Source organism: Osmerus mordax, chromosome 16, assembly GCF_038355195.1.
Source record: "Osmerus mordax isolate fOsmMor3 chromosome 16, fOsmMor3.pri, whole genome shotgun sequence".
Classification (NCBI taxonomy): domain Eukaryota; kingdom Metazoa; phylum Chordata; class Actinopteri; order Osmeriformes; family Osmeridae; genus Osmerus; species Osmerus mordax.
Genome location: NC_090065.1, coordinates 10,312,269 through 10,328,032, shown reverse-complemented (window position 1 = coordinate 10,328,032; position 15,764 = coordinate 10,312,269). Strand labels below are relative to the sequence as shown.

At 40.9% G+C, this 15,764-nt stretch overlaps 3 protein-coding genes across 5 annotated transcripts; 2 read left to right on the top strand and 1 right to left on the bottom strand.

Moving 5' to 3' along the window:
* Positions 1 to 196: 196 nt before the first annotated feature.
* Positions 197 to 5,233, top strand: LOC136959193 (ras-related protein Rab-8A-like). Its single transcript, XM_067253458.1, has 8 exons — positions 197 to 361; positions 1,107 to 1,167; positions 1,343 to 1,403; positions 1,758 to 1,835; positions 1,935 to 2,024; positions 2,149 to 2,214; positions 2,302 to 2,352; positions 2,550 to 5,233. The coding sequence occupies exons 1-8, from the start codon at positions 238 to 240 to the stop codon at positions 2,637 to 2,639; spliced, it is 621 nt and encodes a 206-aa protein (XP_067109559.1). The 5' UTR covers positions 197 to 237; the 3' UTR covers positions 2,640 to 5,233.
* A 559-nt stretch (positions 5,234 to 5,792) lies between these two features.
* cib3 (calcium and integrin binding family member 3) lies at positions 5,793 to 10,341 on the bottom strand. 2 transcript variants are annotated; one of them, XM_067253722.1, is made up of 6 exons: positions 10,291 to 10,341; positions 8,790 to 8,824; positions 7,687 to 7,798; positions 7,163 to 7,310; positions 6,213 to 6,408; positions 5,793 to 5,814 (listed from the first exon to the last, which is right to left on the bottom strand). In XM_067253722.1, exons 1-6 carry the CDS (start codon positions 10,339 to 10,341, stop codon positions 5,793 to 5,795), a joined length of 564 nt encoding a protein of 187 aa, XP_067109823.1. The 2 variants fall into 2 exon arrangements, with proteins under 2 accessions (XP_067109823.1, XP_067109824.1); XM_067253723.1 differs by lacking the exons at positions 7,687 to 7,798; positions 8,790 to 8,824.
* A 1,278-nt stretch (positions 10,342 to 11,619) lies between these two features.
* LOC136958556 (excitatory amino acid transporter 1-like) lies at positions 11,620 to 15,334 on the top strand. Of its 2 annotated transcripts, none has more exons than XM_067252549.1 (9): positions 11,620 to 12,074; positions 12,240 to 12,374; positions 12,718 to 12,925; positions 13,136 to 13,178; positions 13,309 to 13,580; positions 13,678 to 13,911; positions 14,052 to 14,246; positions 14,451 to 14,585; positions 14,752 to 15,334. In XM_067252549.1, the coding sequence occupies exons 1-9, from the start codon at positions 11,894 to 11,896 to the stop codon at positions 14,966 to 14,968; spliced, it is 1,620 nt and encodes a 539-aa protein (XP_067108650.1). In that variant the 5' UTR covers positions 11,620 to 11,893; the 3' UTR covers positions 14,969 to 15,334. The 2 variants fall into 2 exon arrangements, with proteins under 2 accessions (XP_067108650.1, XP_067108651.1); XM_067252550.1 differs by having other exon boundaries at positions 14,722 to 14,857.
* The last annotated feature ends 430 nt before the right edge of the window (positions 15,335 to 15,764 follow it).

Sequence of the window (15,764 nt, the reverse complement as noted above, 5' to 3'; positions counted from 1 at the left end):
TGTTCAGTTGGCTGACAGAAAACATAAGAAGGATAGAATGTAACCGTCTTGAACAGTGTTAACTGTATTTACTGCAATACAATGAAGACATTTCTTTAGATTACGAACCGATATCGAAGGTATGACATCCAACTGTTTGCTGCCGAGGCCATGACCTCAGGTGACAGGCAGGCAACGTCACTATTGGTAGCACCGCGGTACAGCGCTTTGCCGGGCGGGATTTCCGCAATATCAAGTATGGCGAAGACATACGATTATTTGTTTAAATTACTCTTAATTGGGGATTCCGGTGTCGGAAAAACCTGTGTTTTGTTCAGATTCTCAGAAGATGCATTCAACTCAACATTCATCTCGACGATAGGTATGACTTTATTGTGGTTTTCTAGCCATCCATGTGTTTTCACAACGTTGAAGGTCTGTTGAGGCTAGGCTAGTGTTAGCAGCTAACGTCAGCTAGCTTAGCCTAACGTTTTACTTAGCCGACGATGATTATGCTATATGAGTTGACAATATGTAACATTATAGCAAACAATAACAGCAATTTGTATATCTACAAACGTAGATGGTAGCTAGCCTGCAGGCTAATATATCATATGCATGACCAAACGGATTTACAGACACTATTCAAACTATTAAATTCTTAATAATAAGAACATCTAGGATAGCTGGCTAGCGCCACATTACTCTAGCTTGTTACTGTACTAGCTAGCTAGCTAAAATGGCCAGGCAGTTTCTGTCAAACATGAGAAGGCTATTTCCTGTATTACTGAGGATGTGTTACAAGCTAACTGGCTACTTAGTTAGCTAACTATCGATTTCGATTGGTCTTAGCTAGACTAACTCCAATTGGCTAGATACAGTAAAATAATAAAGTTGTGGTGTACAGTAGGCTAAGAAGGACTTAACATTAATACTGGCCGTGCTACTTTAACGAGCTAGCTAGTTCTCTTCCTGACTCACTTAGCAGTCTAACGTGCTAGCATTGCTATTTAGTTTGCTTGTTCTTATCTTCAATACGATGATACAGGTAAGTACCCAGTGAACTAACCTGACTTGACTATCTTTTTGGTAAACTCACATGCAAATTCACTTTCTATGTACGACAGGAATTGATTTCAAGATTAGGACGATAGAACTAGACGGGAAGAAGATAAAGTTGCAGATATGGTAAGTTGATCTCTCCTCTGCCTGTTGTCTACACAACACTGTACTGTTTGGTCCAACATTCATTCTGTCCTCATAAGTTGTGTAAAGTGAGCAATCTGAGTGTGCACGTCCTGAACGTCAACAACTATCAGCTGTGAAAAGTGAACCTCCTGTTCACTTTTCTTGTGTCTTGCAGGGACACAGCCGGCCAGGAACGTTTCCGAACAATCACAACAGCTTACTACAGGGGAGCAATGGTAGGTGAATGTAACTGTAGTCGTCTTGTACACTGGAATCCAATTGGAAAGGTTAAACCTTATTAATTACTACACAGTGATGAAGGCTTTGGAGAGGTCAGCCATGTAATGGTATTTACAAATGGGGGGGTTTTATAAATAATGTAAATATTGTATTAATTTAGAAGACGCTTTTACCCAAAGTCGTGTACAGTACTGGGGGGTAATTTGAATCTGCTACTTCTTGATCTGCAATCAAATGCTCTAACCACTGAGCTATACTCTCCCTCCCTGGTCACTCAGTGACCCTGTGACTTTTTCAGACTCAAGGCCATCTGAGTCTATAATAATGTATTAATATACTTTTCATTACAGGGTATTATGCTAGTCTATGACATCACAAATGAGAAGTCCTTTGACAACATCAAGAATTGGATAAGGAACATAGAGGAGGTAAGTTTCCTACTGTGTGCAGCACAGACGTGTCATGAGACTGTCAACCAACCAAGAGCCTGTAGCTAACATGTAGGCTTTCTACTATTTATCTTCTAGCATGCATCAGCAGATGTGGAGAAGATGGTCCTTGGGAACAAATGTGACATCAATGACAAGCGGCAAGTGTCCAAAGATAGGGGAGAGAAGGTGAGGCCTGCATTGTAGGACTAAAATTATATATATATCATTTTTCTTCCCTTCATTTATGTCAACTACACAGTAGAAATGGCTTGAAATTGTGAATTTAAACGTTGTGTTTTCGCTTCCTCAGCTGGCACTAGAGTTTGGCATCAAATTCATGGAGACTAGTGCGAAGGCCAATATCAACGTGGAAAATGTGAGTAAGGCAAAATGCAACACTGAGTTTCTAGGTACTACCAAATAATGACACATGGTTAACGTAGCTTCCTTTGTTTGTTTGTAGTCTTTCCTGACACTCGCCCGAGACATCAAATCAAAAATGGACACAAAATTGGTAAGTTTACGCCTCATCATATTTGAGTGTATTAATTAAACCTTTGAAGCTGCCTGTCACAGGGCCAAACAGACGAGAGAATCAAAATTTCTTCAACCAGTGGAGTTTCTTGTGTAAGTGTCTGGACTGTGTGTATGGCCAGACTAGCTCTCATGTTGTTAGTGACTCGTGGCCCTATGTCTGTTTCTGTGTCCCAGGAGGGTAACAGTCCACAGGGCAGCAGTCATGGAGTGAAGATCTCAGAGCCCCAGAAGAAGACCAGCTTCTTCCGCTGTGCCCTACTGTGAGCAGGAGCCCAAGGCCTTAGCTGCAGTTACCTATAATGTCCCCCAGGAAGCTGTCTGTGAACCATCTGTGAACCATCTCCCCCTCTCTCATCTCCTCACCAAGGATCACCCTCCAGGGCTGGTCATCTGGACTGTGCTTGCCATGCTTGCACTCTCCTTTCGCCCCCTTTTTTCTTTCTGCCTCCCCCGCCTATCCTCCCAGTCCTCCAAGTCCATCAAGCAACAAACTCCAGGACAGGGGAACGATCAACATGTTTTTTTGTGAAGCACATTTTTTTCCCACTTACAAAAGACGGTTTGGGTCCAGTACAGTTATTCAGTATCACCCAGAAGGTAGGCTCTTCCTTCCATCTCTAGTCTCCATTAAGCATCATGTACTTTTATTTTTTACTCACTGAATCTGGTTGCACAGCTGCCAAAGGTGGAGCCCAATATTGAAGGTGTAATCATGAATAACCTATTATGATTAATATTGAGAATACAGTGTGATACAAAGCAGTTTCTATTCGTCTTGTTCTTGAATACACCGCAATAAACTAGAGACCGATTAGCTTTTAGTAGGCGCTGAATCAGAGTTGTAAAATGTATGGAGATAGCCCAGAGTACACGTCAACACAACAATCCATCAAAATAATTTGATTATGCCGTAATATATTTTAATTGTTTTTGGTTTATGCTTTTGCCATTCCGTTTTGCTTACATCATGTCCATAGACAATCCTTGGGATTGAATGCGTAGACATTTCAGTAGTGGCATTGTCTATCCTTTGACATTGTGCCTACTGCATGCTCTCTACAAGTATTGTGTGGTCTGTGGACTAGTCGCCCCTGTCATGGCATTGGAGACTAGTCCTCTTATAAGATCAGACCTGAAACCTTCAAGCTGGGGGATTTTTATAGCTCCAATATGTGGTGTTTTGCTTTGGGCATTCTATAGTTCAAGAAGTGACCCGGAGTATTCAGCTGGAAAAGAAAGGTGACACGTTGTGTTTGCCATGGTTTCAGACTCATCCATGGCATATATGTGTTTATCTGCTCTGATTCAAGGCCTGGCTATATGACGTTTCTGGTTGCAGCTATAAGAAGTGTATGCTGTCAGCACCTAAGTTGTAGTGTGAACAAGCTCCCCTTCTACTCATGCAATCCCTTGCACTTTACCAGTTATCTGTGTTTTGTGTGTAGTCTGTGCCAAGTGATAGATTGCAATATGAACATATTACACTTGAGTATGCTATAACATTTACAATACATTGGATCATCGTAAATCAACATATATTTAACATAACGTGGATAAAGTTCTTTTCAACCCCACATCTCTTTTCCAACGACCTTCCTTCTACCTTGCTCCACCCTCATGGAACCAGCAAGGGGAGTTGTCTTCCAAGTTACTGTGGTAGACGTTCAAAAGTACTTATTTATGTGTTTGAGGCTTTTGTGTTTCCTCTCTGCGCTACTGCCCTGCCAAATTGTAGTATATTCTTGATGTGACCATTTCTTGGCTTATGAAGCCACTCAATACTTTTGTGTGATCATGGTCAGTCATTTTGTGGTCAGTCCCCTGTATGACAGCTAGGTGGCGCACCTGACTGCTGAAGAACTTTGTTCCGACACCAAGCAAATGTTACCTGTGTACTCAAACCTTACACTGAAAAAGCAGTGCGTGTTTTTGCTTTATTCCCACAAGTTGCAAGCAGAAGAGAGTGGATATGTATGGTGTAGACATTTGAACTGAACTTGCATTCTGTATGAATACAGCAGCTGGCCCGACCTACTCTCCTTTAATCTGTCATTTCTACTTTTTTTCCCATTTGTGTTTGAAAATGAATTTTATTTTACAACATGCACAACAGAGGGGATCCTCTTTGCGAGCCTGCACCATTCAATAGCTGTCAGAACCTCATGAGTACTGCGCCATGACCATTTGTCTTAATGACCAATACTCAATCTCTTCCATTTTGAGCTATGCATTGTGAAATCTGGACCTCTGCGTTTTGTTGTGTGATTGTATTGTTATTTGGAATTGTTTTGTGTGTGTGTGTAGGACATGCCATTTGTATCATCGTCTCGTATCATATCAATGGTGTTTTAGTAGGATGAGTGTCCCTATTTGGCTTCTTTGCATTGAGCTAAGAACTTGATATCCCACCCGGCATTTGTGGAATTTGGTGTTTTCAATGGTTAGCCAAGTCTCTGTGTTACTGCAGACTGCTGTGGAGCTAGGCACAAGAATGACAGCTTTAAGTATAAGGAACAGACATGGATGGGAGTTGTATGAAACTTTTCAAACAAAAACGTTTGAAACTTAATCATTCCCCATAATTTCTTTGTTTGTTATCAAGAATTTCTTTTTTTATGATTATTATTTTTCTTGTCAGTCAATGCAAATTAATTACCACAAATTAATTATGTTGTGTTTTGTGTGAGGTGCACAGGGAGAAAAAATTACATAAAATCTTCAAGGAAAACAATCTGTTGTAAATATCAGTTTAAAAGAGATGTACTGTACTTTCTAAAAATCATATGGGAAAATGATCTACAGTTTGTAGATGTCTGTACTTTTGATTTAATAAAACAAGATTCTTTTAACAATCTGAACCTTTGCCTGTCCTACCTTCAGCGTGATTGATAATGAGCTGTCTATGGTCAAACTCATCAGTTGGCCTGGGCGTGGCTGACTGCTTTCACTACACGTTCTTTTCCATTCCTTGCCCTTTGAGAACACTGTCAGATTCTTATAAGATAGTGTAACTGAGCCCCACAGACCAGAATGCGCGCACACTCTTGATAGTTACAGCGAATGAGCCTTCTCCTGAAGTGAAGCCAGAACTCTGTCCATGTAATTGATCAGTTGCTAAGTCTGTATCAGCTCAACATAGAAATGTGACAATGGATCTATCAAAACTATGACAAATATCACACGTAAGAATGTCAACATACTACTAGCTATGGTAAAGAACACCATTCTAAAGGAAAATGTGACACGTCCAAAAACTCCCAGGTCCATAACCTGATCTTTTGGTAGAAACAGGTGCTCTGCTGATGCAGATGGATTGGAAAATAGTCCCCATTTGTTGGTCTGAAGTCATCGAAAATGCTTCTCAGTATCTTTGGTCGCACTGGAAGTGAGCTGTTCTAGCATCGCCGCAGCAGCTTTTCATATCCTTATATGGAAGGTACTGAAGATAGGAAAGGGATGTATACACTGTTAACATACTTCTTTAGGAACTCAAAATGAACAAGCCTGCTAAGTTCAGTCAGTTGGCTGAGCGGTGAGGGAGTCGGGCTAGTAATCCGAAGGTTGCCAGTTCGATTCCCGGTCATGCCAACTGACGTTGTGTCCTTGGGCAAGGCACTTCACCCTACTTGCCTCGGGGGAATGTCCCTGTACTTACTGTAAGTCGCTCTGGATAAGAGCGTCTGCTAAATGACTAAATGTAAATGTAAGTTCATTGCCTACTACAACCACACACTCCATGCACATCAAAGCAAGATTCCCATTGTTGGATAAATCACACTCTCATCGACTTCCCTCTGTGAAATCCCTCATGCGTGTCACACTTACACTTTAGCATACCTGAGAAAGTCTGGAGCTCGAACGATCATGTGCTGGAAATCCTCAAGGGACAGACGGCCGTCGTTGTCCAGGTCCGTCTCGTTGATGACCTTGTCGCAGACCATCCTCACCTCGTCCTCGGTCAGCTCATTACGCGTTAGTTTGTTCAGCGTCTTCTCCAGGTCTGATTTGCAGATGAAGTCATCATTGTTGAAGTCTCAGGAGAGAGAAAGAACAACGAGTAGGGTATTTTTTTACAGTTAAACATTGTGTTTGTTTTAACCAATGAGCATTTTATGGAGATGTGTTTCAATGGCATGCTCAATTAAGAATTCATTTCCAAAGAAATACAGTCACTCAGGACAGTAAGTAATTGACCTTCTGATGATTAGTTGTGTTAGGGCACAGTTGCGTGTAAAAAACCCCAACTGAAACTGTCCTTTTTTATTTGTTTTGAACAGGCTGTTAATAATGGATGAAACTCAAGTTGACCCATGACCATGGCTAAGTGATGGGGAACATCTTCATCTGTCAGCCTCACCTAATTAGGAGTCCTAACCTCCCCCCCCCCCCCCCTCCCAGGACCAACCTGGGTTTTCACAGTCTGGCTCCCTCCATAATGGTCTTATCAATTATTCACAACTCTGATCCGTGCTCCCATCGTAGTTAATGTTCTGTGGTCTCCTCTCATGCTATAGACGCATAGGCTACTGATGTTGGTGGCAATGGAAACTCCTCAAGTAGTCTCCCTCTCGTTCTTTGTCTCTCTCTCTCTACAGTTAAAGATACAGAAAGAGGTGTGACAAGGTGCACAAAAAGCAAATATTTGGCCCTTGTTTAAGTTTGTGCTAGATGGGAGTTAATGTAGGAGATGGGAGCTTGGCATTTGATTCCCTGTTGATGTCAAATCTGTATGCTGTTATGCTTTTCAATCAGTCTGGGTTGCAACAAGATGTGTTTTAGGTGCTTACCATAGATTCTGAATGCATAGTAGGCCTTCAGATCTCGTGGAGCCATCTCGCTCAGCACAGAGAACATGTCTAGGAAGTCATCTAGTGTCATGTTTCCCTCTCCATCTTCAGAGAAAACCTCAGCGATTCTCTGACGGAAAGGGTTGTCCTGAGGAACAGGAAATCACTATCATAAATCATTTTTTCTTATTTCTGACAGCAAACTCTCCTCAAAAAGTCCTTTTTTCAACCCTTTCATGATGGACCTCAGCAACTGAACTGGATGTTTACATTTGGTTTACGTTGTTTTCATTGTGTCTAAAGAGGCACATAATTGACCTGTTTGGGACCAAGTGTGCCCCTAAGGGACACATGGGCTTTCTCCAAGTTTAAAAGAGTCAGATAACTCGTAGCCGTTCAAAGACTGTCAATTAGTTGAGCATTAATTATGGATAGACGACACAGGGGAAGCGGGTCTGCAGTGTGTGTGTGTGTTTGTTTGTGTGTGTGTGTGTGTGTGTGTGTTTGTGCTAGGGTAGAGATACCTTCAGTTCTGGCATACTGCCAATCAGCTCATAGGGTAGCTTCACATCTGGGTTATTGGTGTAGTCAAGAGGAACAAGTTGTGGTGCCAAATCCCGATAGCGGTAGAACAGCCTGGACGGGGTCGGAAAGTTGAAATTGTTTAAATATGATGCTGGGTTACAACATTGCCAAATTGTGTTTTCAATCATGGTCAAATGATGTCAGGTTTCTTTTTATGTATAGGAATGGTATATTTCAGAGGGATCTGGAAAAGAGTCAAGTATCTGATCAGGGCAGATGAAACATTTATTTTTATTCAGTATGTTTTGCGATGTTTCGTTTCACACAGTCTATTTGGTGTCCTGTTACTACACGTTAATGCATGACTTATGAATGAATGACTTTCACCGTACTTGCAGATTCAGTGACATAGGATGACAAAATACTGGCACATGAGCTTTGAGTAACAAGTGATTGAGTGTCATATTTACAACTTACCTAAAGAGACACAAATAACACACTCAATTTGGTTGACTAATAGTTACTTATACCTGGAATAAATGATGGTATGCACTATAAAGGCGTTGTCAGTCGTTTGTGCATTCCAAAGACTTAAATGGAAAGTAGTTTCATTTTTCGGGTTAAAGGTAACTAGATTCAGTTGAATTGAAATACAATTAAAGTATTTAATGTCACTCAGTATGAGGTTTTTATTTGATTCATTTAATCATTGTTCATTTAGGCAACCAAAAGAATTTGGAACAATAAATTTTTTGAATTGTGTTGAATATTGACTGTTAAAATGTTTTGTCACAGTATTTCATAGTCATCACCAGTTGTGTCATAGTAGGAAACATGAAAATGTGTCACATTATCAATATATGTTGATGAATTTGATAAACAAATCTCATTCTACAACCACCCCTTTTGAGAAGGGTTAGTTAGTAGTTCATTTTCAGGGTATTCACATGCACATTGCCCTTTTTGGGGCTTGCCCAGAGAGTTCCTTCCAATCTATGAATGTCCTATCAAATAATAATATATTTCACATAATATGCATCGTGGGGTCATGAAAACATTTAAAAAGTATTTAAAGAACAGTTTGAGACGAGCAGCTTCTGACCTTAGAATCTCCTTCCTGGTGAAGAATGTGCAGTCCTAAAAGAAACATTAATTCATTCAAGCCACTGATTAAAATCATACAAATAAAAGTTTTTTAAAGATGACAAGTATGTTTACCAAATGAGTAATATGTTATTTTTTTAATCTGTATTCAAAATATTGTATTCCATATTCACATCAACATGCATATATAGCATTATACAGTTTCTAGGTAGCTGAATTACATTACATTTATTCATTTAGCAGACGTTTTTTCAGATGAATTAAGTGAAGAAGTCTGGATACAAATCATAGGTCAGATTGTCAGACACAAATCAAGCTAAAAATGTCTTTATATTATGCACATAATTTGCAATAAATTGCCAAACTTTTCGGGTATGATTTCTATTTAGTACAATATGTGTTAGAACCAAATTAAATAGTGTAAAGGCCTTGTCTAAAAATAGCCTTTTTAGGTTTTCAAAACCTATGACAAAATTAAATTATTACTGATACACTTAAACATGTTGCAGAAGAAGTCATCCCAATTTAACTTATGCTACTTAGGGGCCATTATTGTTTACTTCAAAACATTTCAAATTGTTTATTGTTCTTAAAGTAAGAACATTTTCCCAGTTACGTTAACACTATAAGGAATGTATTAAAATACTGCACATACAGTATATAGTTGTCCACAGTTGGTTGATGCACTATAAATATAGTTGAAATGTGTCTGTGTAATGGTTAACTACAGGTTTTAATGCAAATGTCATGGGTCAAAGACAAGACTAGTCTATTTTTACTTTTAATAAATGTGTATAATTTTAACTATTTGATTAGCATTATAATGTGATAACTTACTCAAAAATCAGTGTGACTTATAACAAATGCCCCTGCCCTGAGCAAAGCCATGATTGCCAAACAAAATATCATAGCTGACCCTCACCATATTATGTGTAATTGTGCAATTTTTATAGTTTCTTGTTGAACACACAAAAAATAACAACATTTTTTCCAGGTGTGAAAAGCACACAATCACTTCAAAGTGATTTTACTTTTGAAACCAATGTATATGTACGTGTATCTTCATAATAAACTGTTCATGAGATGTTTATTGGAAAACTTAATAAGAGGAGCACTGGCCGGAGGGGATATTTTCACAAGCAGAGAGAATAAAACCTAAACGAATGATAACAAATGCTACCAGGCCAGCTTTAGTATGCTTGGTTTGAATACTGACACTAACTTGTAATATTTGACAACACACTTTTCCCCTGCTATGTCTACTGTCTATTTCCTCCTCAAACAAAGGTACAAAAGAAGTGTGACAAGTGTGTCAAGACCTCTGTCATTTATGCACCTGACCCCCCCTCGCCCATTTTACTGCCCACATGAAAGGAACATCGGGGTGAAGTTACCAAAGTCATTTTACTCAATCAGCAAGTCGGCACATTTTACTCCTTTGAAGACGACAAGCTACCAGAAAAAGTGAACGTGAAAAGAAGGGACAAACACACACCAACCTGATAGGCGTCAAGCTGCTGTGCTGTAAAGATGGTCTGCTTGTTCCCCATTGCTGAGCGCGCGCACACATACATACACACACACTTGCACAACCCCCGGGACGAAGGTCCATTGCAATTCAAGTATGAAATGAACTCTGAGGGCCTGCTGCTGGGGATGTGTCAGATATGAAATACTGGAACAAAAGAGGGGCAAGGCAATAGAGGGGATCAGGTGTCGGCTACCACAGGGCCCTTTGGTTCCCCATTATAATAGCAGCATTTCATCGTTTTCCCTGATCTGAATAGAAGCCCCTTTGACAATGACTAAGGGCTGTCGGCCAGCATCGTGCCCAGTTCTATCAACCCCTGAGAGCTACTCTATGGGCAACGCCTCACTCCCAGCTCAGGTTACCACCGCTGTAGAGATGGGGTTTTCAGGAGACAAAAACAGTACTGCACTATATATGGAAAGAAGGTTTGTCAAAAACTTGATTTCTATTTGCCTTTCAGTGTTGATACTAGCTTTTAATTAATAAAAATACACATTTTCATTAGAATTTTCCTTAATTCCATAACCTAATGTGCATCGAATGCATTTATATAAATTTACTTTCCAGTTTAAAGCACCAAGATTGGTGAACATGGGTGAACTCCTTGGGCACGGTCAGTCTCACGTCTAATATGAGACTGGGCATTCATCCATTTCTCACTGTACCTCAGAACTTTGAGATCAGGTTGTGTTCAAAACACAGGTTCATGACCTGTTCTTGGCACTCTTATATAGACACCATCTGTTAAAGAGGTCACAGGTTCATACTTAATTCTTCTCTCTCATGGCCAATATTAATCCCCTAATTCCTTTCTTACCTATTTATCTTATGTTGTATTGGGTTAATGGTTAATATCTGTAACATAATATTGTCTGAATACATTGTCTGCTGTTTTGTTTTGTTTACATTAGCATCACCACAAAAACACTAAGCTGTAAAACTGAGAATTTTTGAGAGCGGCATATACTATCTAGCTATACAGTATGACACATGTAGGAAGGTGATAAGGCCATTCTAGTAACTGCCACACACTGTTTAAAATATGCCATTGATAATTGACACACGAGTAGTCACTTAGTAATTTAGATAAACTCTGTCTCAATCATTCAAAGATTGTAATGTAAAAATTGACTTATATTCATTATTTATCTAATGACATTAGATAGGGTATGAAATTAAGTACAGAAGAGCCTTTACTAAAATGTTGTTGACGTTCTCAGTAAGACAACTATACTGCATTTGATAAGGACTACGCCCAAACAGCACATACAAGAGAGTGCCCAAAACATCACAGAGATTGTTGACAGCATAAAAGTCATACATTCAGACAGTAAAGTGAGTAACGACAGAAAAACAAAAGGAACTTTTCCCAAGTACGAAGAGGTATGAAAATCTACTCCTTATTCTCTCCTTTGATATTGTCATTGTAAAACACTCATAGATATTCTTCTTTCCCAGTGTGCTTTTTGACAAAAGCTTGGTAAGCTGAAGCTGTTGCTGAACACATCAAACATATCTAAATAAGCATTACTAATACATAACTAATACGCTCATTGTCCTCTGGATATACCATGACAGAGATGCCTCCCAGTTCTAATGGCAGTTCTGTGAAGAGAAAGTTTCAGGAGCCCCAGACCACTGGGCAGACACAAGGACCCCTTGGACCTCAGGGCAGAAGCCTTCCCGTTCATGTAAAGACCTTCCTCAAGAACAACGCTTTCGTAGGGATCACTGTGACTGCAGTGGTTATAGGCAAGTGCAAGCCAATGTGTTTAGCCAGGTTGTTTAGGGTTAGCTCCAAGTTTTTCCCCAGATATCTGTCTAGTTTTGTGGGGATCTACTGAGGGATAAACAGGCAATTATTTGACCGGTATGTGCAATTATCTAGTTTACGAGTTGAATGTGTTTGTTTTACAGGAGTTGTGCTGGGTTTTGCTCTGCGCTCCAGTTTGACTGCCAGACAAATTCGATATTTCTCTTTTCCCGGGGAGATGCTCATGAGAATGCTGCAGATGCTTGTGATGCCCCTCCTCGTGTCCAGTCTGGTCACAGGTATGAATGTGCTTCTTAAATGGTCAGAAGGGTTGTCCTTTCTCACCATTGTCTTGCCCTGTGAACTGTATTGCTAAATTTGAATAACAGAGTGACAAAATACACAAAAAATGTTCATAACATTCAAATAATAAAACTGCAATTAACAAACACTTGCAATTAATTCTTGTTAAACAGTATAACACCAATAGGGTTACTGTATTTGCAGTTTTTCAGTTTGCCTGGCTTGTTCTACATTAAATATGCATTCATATAAAGTTTGCAGTATCAAAGGTAATCAGGGATCCTAACCAGTGCGTTTTTCGAAACGTTAATTCTAACGTGTTTTGTACTTTTCTTTCAGGCATTTCTTCACTAGACAGTAAGGCTACTGGCAGAATGGGAGTGCAGGCTTTGCTTTACTACATGGTGACCACGATCATTGCTGTGTTCACTGGTATTGTTGTTGTTGTCCTCATACAGCCTGGAAAAGGCACCAAGGACACACCATCCCCCTCTAGTGGCCGCATTGAGGTGGTGCAGACTCCAGATGCATTCCTGGACCTGGTCAGGTGAGCAAAACGGAAAATATTTTCCCAGGCCAGTGTTAAGTGACAATTTTGAGAGACTTTAACCATCACTTAAACCCTTGTGATTGGCCAACACGGTCAATTGTTACATATGAATGTTATTTTAAAACCTTAAAACCAGCTGACCATTACACATAAGTTAAGACGTCCATGTCTTAACAGTCAACTAAGAACAACCTTTTGGTCCTCTAGGAATATGTTCCCTTCAAACTTGGTGGAAGCCTGTTTCAAACAAGTAGGGTCCTACTCTCAAAATTATCTTATCGGTCTGTCCTACCTCAGTCAGTACATGGTTTAAGACCACCTTTGTCAACCAACAATAACATCTGATGATATGTAACACCAGTTTCCCTTTCTACATTTAGTATAAAACGGTCTATATCAAGAAGACGACAGCAAGTGTTGCAAATGTTCTTGAGGCAGATGGAACACTGAGGTCTGGCACGAGTGGCCACCCTATGGATGGCATGATGCCCAAGGATGGCTCTTCAAATGGGGTGAATGCTCTGGGTCTGGTGGTCTTCTCCATCAGCCTTGGTCTGGTCCTAGGCAGTATGAAAACACAAGGTCAGCCCTTGAGAGACTTCTTCAACTGCCTAAATGAAGTGATCTTCCGTCTGGTTGGCATTATCATCTGGTAAGATAACATAAAGCGCTTACAAATGATATCCTTCACAAGTCCTCCAAAAGGATCCTCCTCACTCCTTAAAAATGATTTCTTTCATCTTTCTTAGGTATGCTCCAGTGGGAATCCTCTTCTTGATCGCCGGGAAGATCGTGGAAATGGGGGACATTGGGCAGATAGGTGGGCAGCTGGCCATGTACACTTTGTGTGTCATCTCAGGTCTTCTGGTCCACAGCCTGTTGGTGCTGCCTTTGCTATACTTCCTTGCCACACACAGGAACCCCTACCTGTTTATTGGGGGTCTTCTCCAGGCTCTCCTCACTGCCCTGGGGACCTCATCCAGGTACATGCTAGTCCATGCAGCGGCACACACTGTGCCTTTGACTGGATGTGGTATAATTGTGGAACCCTCTTATTTAATTCATGCCAGTTGCCTCTTCCCCACAACCCCCTTTTTCATCATGGTCTCTCTCTCTCTCTCAGCTCTGCCACCCTCCCTATCACCTTCCGCTGCTTGGAGGAAAACAAAGGCATGGACAAGCGTGTGACACGCTTCATGCTGCCCGTAGGTGCCACTATCAACATGGATGGCACAGCCCTCTATGAGGCTGTGGCGGCCATCTTCATAGCCCAGGTCAACCACATAGACCTGAACTTGGGCCAGATCATCACCATTAGGTTAGTAACGATAAGGGAGCGTCAGTCATTCCAAGATATTTTCTTCAAGATAGTTCCAGACTTTAAGAAGATTAAAGTGTGATCGTATTACAGTTATGACACACACACACGAGTGGCGACATTGAGAAATGCGCAGACGCCCATACAGGACTGTCCACCAAAGATGACTTCTACAAACACAATGAATACAATTCCTCACAACAGTATCACGGCAACCGCTGCCAGCATTGGGGCAGCAGGTATCCCCCAGGCTGGCCTGGTAACCATGATGATCGTGTTGACATCTGCTGGACTGCCTACTGAAGACATCACACTCATCGTAGCTGTAGATTGGTTCCTGTAAGTTTACTTTTAAACTTAGTATATAGGAGGGGGGAGGATTGAGGGTGTGAATCAGTGAGTGTGCATAATTAAATGAGGAAGAAGGTGGCTTGGGAGGTGGGTTGTTCATCTGTGTGCCTTTGTCCTGCTCCAGAACCTGAACCCATCATCTGTGTTTACTCAGGGATCGTTTGAGGACCACCACCAACGTGATGGGGGACTGTCTGGGAGTGGGCATCGTGGCGCACCTCTCCAGACACGAGCTGCAGAACACAACGTCCACAGAGGGGGACACAGTCGTAGAGGGGGGATCAGGAAACTCCCTCCACCCCAAACAGACTCACAATGACACATACATTCACCTAAACACTCACAACGGGAAGAGGGAGAGCTCTGTGTGACATGTGCATGTCTGTATGACATCTATTTTCACACATTTGATCTTTCTTTTTCTCTATGGCTCTCTGTCTCTCTCATCTTAAGCCTAGAGCCATCTACTGCTCAAAAACCACAGATAACAGATATATACAGTCAGTGGTGAGTAGGAAGTAGTGGGGATCCTTTCAATTTACCAACAGCTCCATCCGTCCTGAGCAGACCTTACCTCATTTTATAGAAGGCAAACAGAACATATATCTAGGTCTAGGGTATATGGTATACCTGTGTATCACAGACTACACCACTTGGTACAATGTTGTTTTCCTAACTGCTGATCCAATGGGATCCCAATGGGGATAAACGAATAAATGTGTGCATAGACAACTTCAGTCAGTGATAATTCTTTGACAATTTATTTAACTTTTTTAGTTTACAACCTGAAAACATATAATATTCACATTTACATCTGTCACAGGTTATCAAGTCATGCCCTGCCATATATTATAATTTATACCTATATACATATATTACAATACCAAAGGAGTTGACTGTCTGAGATCAACTTTAGCCTTGCTGGACTACAGATTGAATACTCAACACTCACCACAACAATCTTCAGAAGTTCTAAATGATTACTTTCTACATTATACTTTTCATTGAACACTCCAGACTTTTCCTTGAGCAGTCCAGCTCCTTTGGCAGGGATCTGTAGACACCCCACCCTCCACCCCCCACCGCCCAAACACCCGCAGAGAGGCTGCCTCAGTGACACCCGCAGAGAGGCTGCCTCAGTGACACCCGCAGAGAGGCTGCCTCAGT

Excerpts from the sequence above, each read along its gene's own strand:
- LOC136958556 (XM_067252549.1), top strand. The coding sequence starts at position 11,894 with ATGACAGAGATGCCTCCCAGTTCTAATGGCAGTTCTGTGAAGAGAAAG. Across the intron at positions 12,375-12,717 it reads CGTGTCCAGTCTGGTCACAG|GCATTTCTTCACTAGACAGT; the intron begins GTATGAATGTGC and ends CTTTTCTTTCAG. Across the intron at positions 12,926-13,135 it reads GCATTCCTGGACCTGGTCAG|GAATATGTTCCCTTCAAACT; the intron begins GTGAGCAAAACG and ends TTGGTCCTCTAG.
- cib3 (XM_067253722.1), bottom strand. The coding sequence starts at position 10,341 with ATGGGGAACAAGCAGACCATCTTTACAGCACAGCAGCTTGACGCCTAT. Across the intron at positions 7,311-7,686 it reads GCAGTATGCCAGAACTGAAG|GACAACCCTTTCCGTCAGAG; the intron begins GTATCTCTACCC and ends CCTGTTCCTCAG. Across the intron at positions 5,815-6,212 it reads CGAGCTCCAGACTTTCTCAG|TACCTTCCATATAAGGATAT; the intron begins GTATGCTAAAGT and ends TCCTATCTTCAG.
- LOC136959193 (XM_067253458.1), top strand. The coding sequence starts at position 238 with ATGGCGAAGACATACGATTATTTGTTTAAATTACTCTTAATTGGGGAT. Across the intron at positions 1,168-1,342 it reads AAGATAAAGTTGCAGATATG|GGACACAGCCGGCCAGGAAC; the intron begins GTAAGTTGATCT and ends TGTGTCTTGCAG. Across the intron at positions 1,404-1,757 it reads CTTACTACAGGGGAGCAATG|GGTATTATGCTAGTCTATGA; the intron begins GTAGGTGAATGT and ends TTTTCATTACAG.